The 11,644-nt window shown below is 39.4% G+C and overlaps 1 protein-coding gene across 1 annotated transcript; it reads left to right on the forward strand.

Annotated features, from left to right (window-relative positions):
- Nucleotides 1-6,409: 6,409 nt before the first annotated feature.
- LOC128643588 (nanos homolog 2-like) lies at nucleotides 6,410-6,874 on the forward strand. Its single transcript, XM_053696431.1, has one exon. It carries the CDS (start codon nucleotides 6,410-6,412, stop codon nucleotides 6,872-6,874), a length of 465 nt encoding a protein of 154 aa, XP_053552406.1.
- The last annotated feature ends 4,770 nt before the right edge of the window (nucleotides 6,875-11,644 follow it).

The raw sequence follows: 11,644 nt of genomic DNA on the forward strand, positions 1-11,644 counted from the left end.
GATGGAGAGACAGAATGAAATGATCTAACACCTCTTGTTCATATGAAGTTCCTCAACATTAAGCAGACTTAGCCATCTACACTTTTCCCAGGAGAATCTGAATATTTTAATAACATTTTTGTTGGATGTTTAGAAGATCACAAAATTACACTGTTTGGGGATTCCTGCGTTAATTTTTATTTTCAATAGTGCAACAAAAGGAACTTAAACCTTTGCTCTTAATGTTATTATGAGATCTCTCTGTTAATATGACTGCCTTTGCAAATGCACTTTTTTTTCTCTTTTTATTTATTTGCCATTACAAGAAGATATATGACAGACTGCAGCAAGAAGAAAAAAATGATCGCTTTATTGCTGGGGAAAAAAGTTTCAATAAAACCAGGTTATCTATAAAAAAAATGTCATATTCCTTCTTTTGTCCTAAGTATTTCCATTGCTTTAGCTGTCTGTGTGTATGTGTTGTGTAAGAGTCATTAGAGAAATGACATGAAAGACATGAGGGTCCAGTCTGATTGTGTGTCTTCTGGGAGAAAATATGTCTGCTGGGAGAGACATGAGGGTCCAGTGTTACTATATATGTCTGCTGGGAGAGACATGGGGGTCCAGTGTTACTATATATATATGTCTGCTGGGAGAGACATGGGGTCCAGTGTTACTATATATATGTCTGCTGGGAGAGACACGAGGGTCCAGTCTTACTATATATATGTCTGCTGGGAGAGACATGAGGGTCCAGTCTTACTATATATGTCTGCTGGGAGATACATGAGGGTCCAGTGTTACTATATATATATGTCTCCTGGGAGAGACATGGGGGTCCAGTGTTACTATATATATATGTCTGCTGGGAGAGACATGAGGGTCCAGTGTTACTATATATATATATATATATATATATATATATATATATATATATATATATATATATATATATATATATATATATATGTCTGCTGGGAGAGACATGAGGGTACAGTCTTACTATATATATGTCTGCTGGGAGAGACATGGGGGTCCAGTCTTACTATATATATGTCTGCTGAGAGAGACATGAGGGTCCAGTCTTACTATATATATGTCTGCTGGGAGAGACATGAGGGTCCAGTCTTACTATATATATGTCTGCTGGGAGAGGCATGAGGGTCCTTATATATATGTCTGCTGGGAGAGACATAAGGGTCCAGTCTTACTATATATATGTCTGCTGGGAGAGACATGAGGGTCCAGTCTTACTATATATATGTCTGCTGGGAGAGACATGAGGGTCCAGTGTTACTATATATATATATGTCTGCTGGGAGAGACATGGGGGTCCAGTGTTACTATATATATATGTCTGCTGGGAGAGACATGAGGGTCCAGTGTTACTATATATATATATATATATATATATATATATATATATATATATATATATATATATATATATATATATATATATATATATATATATGTCTGCTGGGAGAGACATGAGGGTCCAGTCTTACTATATATATGTCTGCTGGGAGAGACATGGGGGTCCAGTCTTACTATATATATGTCTGCTGGGAGAGACATGAGGGTCCAGTCTTACTATATATATATGTCTGCTGGGAGAGACATGAGGGTCCAGTCTTACTATATATATGTCTGCTGGGAGAGACATGAGGGTCCAGTCTTACTATATATATGTCTTCTGGGAGAGACATGAGGGTCCAGCGTTACTATATATATGTCTGCTGGGAGAGACATGAGGGTCCAGCGTTACTATATATATGTCTGCTGGGAGAGACACGAGGGTCCAGTCTTACTATATATATGCCTGCTGGGAGAGACAAGAGGGTCCAGTCTTACTATATATATGTCTGCTGGGAGAGACATGAGGGTCCAGTCTCACTATATATATATATGTCTGCTGGGAGAGACATGAGGGTCCAGTCTTACTATATGTATGTCTGCTGGGAGAGACACGAGGGTCCAGTCTTACTATATATATGCCTGCTGGGAGAGACAAGAGGGTCCAGTCTTACTATATATATGTCTGCTGGGAGAGACATGAGGGTCCAGTCTTACTATATATATATATATATATATATATATATATATATATATATATATATATATATATGTCTGTGCTGGGAGAGACATGAGGGTCCAGTCTTACTATATATATATATATATATATATATATATATATATATATATATATATATGTCTGCTGGGAGAGACATGAGGGTCCAGTCTTACTATATATATATATGTCTGCTGGGAGAGACATGAGGGTCCAGTCTTACTATATATATGTCTGCTGGGAGAGACATGGGGGTCCAGTCTTACTATATATATGTCTGCTGAGAGAGACATGAGGGTCCAGTCTTACTATATATATGTCTGCTGGGAGAGACATGAGGGTCCAGTCTTACTATATATATGTCTGCTGGGAGAGGCATGAGGGTCCTTATATATATGTCTGCTGGGAGAGACATAAGGGTCCAGTCTTACTATATATATGTCTGCTGGGAGAGACATGAGGGTCCAGTCTTACTATATATATGTCTGCTGGGAGAGACATGAGGGTCCAGTGTTACTATATATATATATGTCTGCTGGGAGAGACATGGGGGTCCAGTGTTACTATATATATATGTCTGCTGGGAGAGACATGAGGGTCCAGTGTTACTATATATATATATATATATATATATATATATATATATATATATGTCTGCTGGGAGAGACATGAGGGTCCAGTCTTACTATATATATGTCTGCTGGGAGAGACATGGGGGTCCAGTCTTACTATATATATGTCTGCTGGGAGAGACATGAGGGTCCAGTCTTACTATATATATATGTCTGCTGGGAGAGACATGAGGGTCCAGTCTTACTATATATATGTCTGCTGGGAGAGACATGAGGGTCCAGTCTTACTATATATATGTCTTCTGGGAGAGACATGAGGGTCCAGCGTTACTATATATATGTCTGCTGGGAGAGACATGAGGGTCCAGCGTTACTATATATATGTCTGCTGGGAGAGACACGAGGGTCCAGTCTTACTATATATATGCCTGCTGGGAGAGACAAGAGGGTCCAGTCTTACTATATATATGTCTGCTGGGAGAGACATGAGGGTCCAGTCTCACTATATATATATATGTCTGCTGGGAGAGACATGAGGGTCCAGTCTTACTATATGTATGTCTGCTGGGAGAGACACGAGGGTCCAGTCTTACTATATATATGCCTGCTGGGAGAGACAAGAGGGTCCAGTCTTACTATATATATGTCTGCTGGGAGAGACATGAGGGTCCAGTCTTACTATATATATATATATATATATATATATATATATATATATATATATATATATATGTCTGTGCTGGGAGAGACATGAGGGTCCAGTCTTACTATATATATATATATATATATATATATATATATATATATATATATATGTCTGCTGGGAGAGACATGAGGGTCCAGTCTTACTATATATATATATGTCTGCTGGGAGAGACATGAGGGTCCAGTCTTACTATATATATATGTCTGCTGGGAGAGACATGAGGATCCAGTCTTACTATATATATATATATATATATATATATATATATATATATATGTCTGCTGGGAGAGACATGAGGGTCCAGTGTTAGTATATATATATATATATATATATATATATATATATATATATATATATATATAAAAATATATATGTCTGCTGGGAGAGACATGAGGGTCCAGTGTTAGTATATATATATGTCTGCTGGGAGAGACATGAGGGTCCAGTGTTAGTATATATATATATATATGTCTGCTGGGAGAGACATGAGGGTCCAGTCTTACTATATATATGTCTGCTGGGAGAGACATGAGGGTCCAGTCTTACTATATATATATCTGCTGGGAGAGACATGAGGGTACAGTCTTACTATATATATGTCTGCTGGGAGAGACATGAGGGTCCAGTCTTACTATATATATGTCTGCTGGGAGAGACATCAGGGTCCAGTCTTACTATATGTATGTCTGCTGGGAGAGACATGAGGGTCCAGTCTTACTATATATATGTCTGCTGGGAGAGACATAAGGGTCCAGTGTTACTATATATATGTCTGCTGGGAGAGACATAAGGGTCCAGTGTTACTATATATATATGTCTGCTGGGAGAGACATGAGGGTCCAGTCTTACTATATATATGTCTGCTGGGAGAGACATGAGGGTCCAGTCTTACTATATATATGTCTGCTGGGAGAGACATGAGGGTCCAGTGTTACTATATATATATCTGCTGGGAGAGACATGAGGGTCCAGTGCTACTATATATATGTCTGCTGGGAGAGACATGAGGGTCCAGTGCTACTATATATATGTCTGCTGGGAGAGACATGAGGGTCCAGTCTTACTATATATATGTCTGCTGGGAGAGACATGAGGGTCCAGTCTTACTATATATGTGTCTGCTGGGAGAAACATGAGGGTCCAGTCTTACTATATATATGTCTGCTGGGAGAGACATCAGGGTCCAGTCTTACTATATGTATGTCTGCTGGGAGAGACATGAGGGTCCAGTCTTACTATATATATGTCTGCTGGGAGAGACATAAGGGTCCAGTCTTACTATATATATGTCTGCTGGGAGAGACATAAGGGTCCAGTGTTACTATATATATATGTCTGCTGGGAGAGACATAAGGGAACAGTGTTACTATATATATGTCTGCTGGGAGAGACATGAGGGTCCAGTGTTACTATATATATGTCTGCTGGGAGAGACATGAGGGTCCAGTGTTACTATATATATATCTGCTGGGAGAGACATGAGGGTCCAGTGCTACTATATATATGTCTGCTGGGAGAGACATGAGGGTCCAGTGCTACTATATATATGTCTGCTGGGAGAGACATGAGGGTCCAGTCTTACTATATATATGTCTGCTGGGAGAGACATGAGGGTCCAGTCTTACTATATATGTGTCTGCTGGGAGAAACATGAGGGTCCAGTATTACTATATATGTCTGCTGGGAGAGACATGAGGATCCAGTCTTAATATATATATATCTGCTGGGAGAGACATGAGGGCCCAGTGTTACTATATATATGTCTGCTGGGAGAGACATGAGGGTCCAGTGTTACTATATATATATCTGCTGGGAAACACATGAGGGTCCAGTCTTACTATATATATGTCTGCTGGGAAAGACATGAGGGTCCAGTGTTACTATATATATGTCTGCTGGAAGAGACGTGAGGGTCCAGTGTTACTATATATATATATATATATATATATATGTCTGCTGGAAGAGACGTGAGGGTCCAGTGTTACTATATATATATATATATATATATGTCTGCTGGGAGAGACACAAGGGTCTTACTATATATTTGTCTGCTGAGAGAGACACGGGGGTCCAGTGTTACTATATATATATATATATATATATATATATGTCTGCTGGGAGAGACATGAGGGTTCAGTCTTACTATATATATGTCTGCTGGGAGAGACATGAGGGTCCAGTCTTACTATATATATATCAGCTGGGAGAGACATGAGGGTACAGTCTTACTATATATATGTCTGCTGGGAAAGACTTGAGGGTCCAGTCTTACTATATATATGTCTGCTGGGAGAGACATCAGGGTCCAGTCTTACTATATGTATGTCTGCTGGGAGAGACATGAGGGTCCAGTCTTACTATATATATGTCTGCTGGGAGAGACATAAGGGTCCAGTGTTACTATATATATGTCTGCTGGGAGAGACATAAGGGTCCAGTGTTACTATATATATATGTCTGCTGGGAGAGGCATGAGGGTCCAGTCTTACTATATATTTGTCTGCTGGGAGAGACATGAGGGTCCAGTCTTACTATATATATGTCTGCATGGAGAGACATAAGGGTCCAGTGTTACTATATATATATATGTCTGCTGGGAGAGACATGAGGGTCCAGTGTTACTATATATATGTCTGCTGGGAGAGACATGAGGGTCCAGTCTTACTATATATATGTCTGCTGGGAGAGACATAAGGGTCCAGTGTTACTATATATATGTCTGCTGGGAGAGACATGAGGGTCCAGTGTTACTATATATATATCTGCTGGGAAAGACATGAGGGTCCAGTGTTACTATATATATGTCTGCTGGGAGAGACATGAGGGTCCAGTGTTAGTATATATATATATCTGCTGGGAGAGACATGAGGGTCCAGTCTTACTATATATATATATATGTCTGCTGGGAGAGACATGAGGGTCCAGTGTTAGTATATATAGTATACTATGGTTTCTTCCTTACTACAGGCAAGAGGGGAGGGGATGTATTCCTGGTGGGTTGGTGTTAGTGAATAAAACCCCACCCTTCCCTAGTGTGATAAAGAAGACAACAGCTCTTATTAGAGACACTGCACCTAAATCATGGACTTCCAGGTATGGAAAGACTATTTTCAGCTAGCCACATTGGTCCAGGAAATGGCTACTGAGCAAAGGAAGAAGCATGCAAAGCAATCTTGCCATGGAAAAAGCATGTTCTTTTTACCAGATGGACCATCAAAGAGCAGCAACAAGAATCTCAGTTACACTGAAGTTCTCAAAACCAACCTACCCCACATAACAAGCTCCTGTTGTGAAGCTATTTTGCCAGAGGAGTGGTGCAACTTTTGCAAGCATAATGGAGAATCTAGCACAATCTACATATCTCACTCCCTGAAGAACCATGAGGGTATCGTTGAGTACCCAGTCCTGCGCAATTATGTTTGCCCACTGTGTGTTATTACCGGTGATTCTGCTCACACGCTGAAATACTGCCCTCTGAACCAGGAGAAGCACTTCATTTACAGAAAGTGTGGACGCAATTCCGCCGGAGGGAAATACAAGCAATAAGATGGAGAGACAGAATGAAATGATCTAACACCTCTTGTTCATATGAAGCTCCTCAACATTAAGCAGACTTAGCCATCTAAACTTTTCCCAGGAGAATCTGAATATTTTAATAACATTTTTGTTGGATGTTTAGAAGATCACAAAATTACACTGTTTGGGGATTCCTGCGTTAATTTTTATTTTCAATAGTGCAACAAAAGGAACTTAAACCTTTGCTCTTAATGTTATTATGAGATCTCTCTGTTAATATGACTGCCTTTGCAAATGCACTTTTTTTTCTCTTTTTATTTATTTGCCATTACAAGAAGATATATGACAGACTGCAGCAAGAAGAAAAAAATGATCGCTTCATTGCTGGGGAAAAAAAGTTTCAATAAAACCAGGTTATTTATAAAAAAAAATGTCATATTCCTTCTTTTGTCCTAAGTATTTCCATTGCTTTAGCTGTCTGTGTGTATGTGTTGTGTAAGAGTCATTAGAGAATTAAATAAATGTCTGCTGGGAAAGACATGAGGGTCCAGTCTGATTGTGTGTTTTCTGGGAGAAAATATGTCTGCTGGGAGAGACATGAGGGTCCAGTGTTACTATATATGTCTGCTGGGAGAGACATGATGGTCCAGTCTTATTATATATATGTCTGCTGGGAAAGACATGAAGGTCCAGTGTTACTATATATATGTCTGCTGGGAGAGACATGAGGGTCCAGTGTTACTATATATATGTCTGCTGGGAGAGACATGAGGGTCCAGTCTTACTATATATATGTCTGCTGGGAGAGACATGAGGGTCCAGTCTTACTATATATATGTCTGCTGAGAGAGACATGATGGTCCAGTGTTACTATATATATGTCTGCTGGGAGAGACATGAGGGTCCTTATATATATGTCTGCTGGGAGAGACATAAGGGTCCAGTCTTACTATATATATGTCTGCTGGGAGAGACATGAAGGTCTAGTCTTACTATATATATATATGTCTGCTGGGAGAGACATGATGGTCCAGTGTTACTATATATATGTCTGCTGGGAGAGACATGAGGGTCCATATATATATGTCTGCTGGGAGAGACATGATGGTCCAGTCTTACTATATATACAGTATATGTCTGCTGGGAGAAACATGAGGGTCTAGTATTACTATATATATGTCTGCCGGGAGAGACATGAGGGTCCAGTCTTATTATATATATATGTCTGCTGGGAGAGGCATGAGAGCCCAGTGTTACTATATATATGTCTGCTGGGAGACACATGAGGGTCCAGTCTTACTATATATATGTCTGCTGGGAGAGACATGAGGGTCCAGTCTTACTATATATATGTCTGCTGGGAGAGACATGAGGGTCCATTCTTACTATATATATGTCTGTTGGGAAAGACATGATGGTCCAGTCTTATTATATATATGTCTGCTGGGAGAGACATGAGGGTCCAATCTAACTATATATATATATATATATATCAAAATAACAAGAGTATTGCATTGAGCAATGATACTTTTTTTTTGGGCTAACTATACATTTATAAGTTGACAAGCTTTCGGAAGAGTTCCTTCCTTTATCAAGTCTGAAGCAATACTATATATGTCTGCTGGGAGAGGCATTAGGGTCCAGTGTTACTATATATGTCTGCTGGGAGAGACATGAGGGTCTAGTATTACTATATATATGTCTGCCGGGAGAGACATCAGGGTCCAGTCTTATTATATATATATGTCTGCTGGGAGAGGCATGAGAGACCAGTGTTACTATATATATGTCTGCTGGGAGAGACATGAGGGTCCAGTCTTACTATATATATGTCTGCTGGGAGAGACATGAGGGTCCAGTCTTACTATATATATGTCTGCTGAGAGAGACATGATGGTCCAGTGTTACTATATATATGTCTGCTGGGAGAGACATGAGGGTCCTTATATATATGTCTGCTGGGAGAGATATAAGGGTCCAGTCTTACTATATATATGTCTGCTGGGAGAGACATGAAGGTCTAGTCTTACTATATATATATGTCTGCTGGGAGAGACATGATGGTCCAGTGTTACTATATATATGTCTGCTGGGAGAGACATGAGGGTCCATATATATATGTCTGCTGGGAGAGACATGATGGTCCAGTCTTACTATATATACAGTATATGTCTGCTGGGAGAGGCATGAGGGTCCAGTGTTACTATATATGTCTGCTGGGAGAGACATGAGGGTCTAGTATTACTATATATATGTCTGCCGGGAGAGACATGAGGGTCCAGTCTTATTATATATATATGTCTGCTGGGAGAGGCATGAGAGTCCAGTGTTACTATATATATATGTCTGCTGGGAGAGACATGAGGGTCCAGTCTTACTATATATATGTCTGCTGGGAGAGACATGAGGGTCCAGTCTTACTATATATATGTCTGCTGGGAGAGACATGAGGGTCCAGTCTTACTATATATATGTCTGCTGGGAGAGACATGAGGGTCCAGTCTTACTATATATATGTCTGCTGGGAGAGACATGAGGGTCCAGTCTTACTATATATATGTCTGCTGGGAAAGACATTAAGGTCCAGTGTTACTATATATATGTCTGCTGGGAGAGACATGATGGTCCAGTCTTACTATATATATGTCTGCTGGGAGAGACATGGGGGTCCAGTGTTAGGGTCCAGTGTTACTATATATGTCTGCTGAGAGAGACATGGGGGTCCAGTCTTACTTAATATATGTGTGCTAGGAGAGACATGAGGGTCCAGTGTTAGGGTCCAGTGTTACTATATATGTCTGCTGGGAGAGACATGGGGGTCCAGTGTTACTATATATGTCTGCTGGGAGAGACATGAGGGTCCAGTCTTACTATATATATATGTCTGCTGGGAGATAAACATGAGGGTCCAGTCTTACTATATGTATGTCTGCTGGGAGAGACATGAGGGTCCAGTGTTACTATATATGTCTGTTGGGAGAGACATGAGGGTCCAGTCTTACTATATATATGTCTGCTGGGAGAGACACAAGGGTCCAGTCTTACTATATTTATGTCTGCTGGGAGAGACATGAGGGTCCAGTGTTACTATATATGTCTGCTGGGAGAGACATGAGGGTCCAGTGTTACTATATATGTCTGCTGGGAGAGACATGAGGGTCCAGTGTTACTATATATATGTCTGCTGGGAGAGACATGAGGGTCCAATGTTACTATATATGTCTGCTGGGAGAGACATGAGGGTCCAGTGTTACTATATATGTCTGCTGGGAGAGACATGAGGGTCCAGTCTTACTATATATATATGTCTGCTGGGAGATAAACATGAGGGTCCAGTCTTACTATATGTATGTCTGCTGGGAGAGACATGAGGGTCCAGTGTTACTATATATGTCTGTTGGGAGAGACATGAGGGTCCAGTCTTACTATATATATGTCTGCTGGGAGAGACACAAGGGTCCAGTCTTACTATATTTATGTCTGCTGGGAGAGACATGAGGGTCCAGTGTTACTATATATGTCTGCTGGGAGAGACATGAGGGTCCAGTGTTACTATATATGTCTGCTGGGAGAGACATGAGGGTCCAGTGTTACTATATATATGTCTGCTGGGAGAGACATGAGGGTCCAGTGTTACTATATATGTCTGCTGGGAAAGACATGAGGGTCCAGTGTTACTATATATATGTCTGCTGGGAGAGACATGAGGGTCCAGTCTTACTATATATATGTCTGCTGGGAGAGACATGAGGGTCCAGTCTTATTATATATATATGTCTGCTGGGAGAGGCATGAGAGTCCAGTGTTACTATATATATGTCTGCTGGGAGAGACATGAGGGTCCAGTCTTACTATATATATGTCTGTTACTTAATTACTGATATATACTGTGCATATATAAACATTTATTGTGTGCACAGACCTTATGTAATGCAGCACTTAATTACTGATATATACTGTGCATATATAAACATTTATTGTGTGTGCAGACCTTATGTAATGTGACACTTAATTACTGATATATACTGTGCTTATATAAACACTTATTGTGTGTGCAGACCTTATGTAATGCTGCACTTAATTACTGATATATACTGTGCATATATAAACATTTATTGTGTGCGCAGACCTTATGTAATGCAGCACTTAATTACTGATATATACTGTGCATATATAAACATTTATTGTGTTTGCAGACCTTATGTAATGTGACATATACTTACTGATATATACTGTGCATATATAAATATTTATTGTGTGTGCAGACCTTATGTAATGTGACATATAATTACTGATATATACTGTGCCTATATAAACATTTATTGTGTGTGCAGACCTTATGTAATGTAGCATTAATTACTGATATATACTGTGCATATATAAACATTTATTGTGTGTGCAGACCTTATGTAATGTGGCACTTAATTACTGATCTATACTGTGCATATATAAACATTTGTGTGTGCAGACCTTATGTAATACGGCACTTAATTATTGATATATACTGTGCATATATAAACATGTATTGTGTGTGCAGACCTTATGTAATGCGGCACTTAATTACTGATATATAATGTGCATATATAAACATGTATTGTGTGGGCAGACCTTCTGTAATGTGGCACTTAATTACTGATTTATAATGTGCATATATAAACATTTATTATGTGCACAGACGTTTTGTAAAGCAGCACTTAATTACTGATATATATTGTGCATATATAAATATTTATTTTGTGTGCAGACCTTTTGTAATGCAGCACTTGATTACTGATATATACTGTGCATATATAAACATGT

This window comes from Bombina bombina, unplaced genomic scaffold (genome assembly GCF_027579735.1).
Source record: "Bombina bombina isolate aBomBom1 unplaced genomic scaffold, aBomBom1.pri scaffold_545, whole genome shotgun sequence".
Lineage (NCBI taxonomy): Eukaryota > Metazoa > Chordata > Amphibia > Anura > Bombinatoridae > Bombina > Bombina bombina.

Excerpts from the sequence above, each read along its gene's own strand:
- LOC128643588 (XM_053696431.1), top strand. The coding sequence starts at position 6,410 with ATGGACTTCCAGGTATGGAAAGACTATTTTCAGCTAGCCACATTGGTC.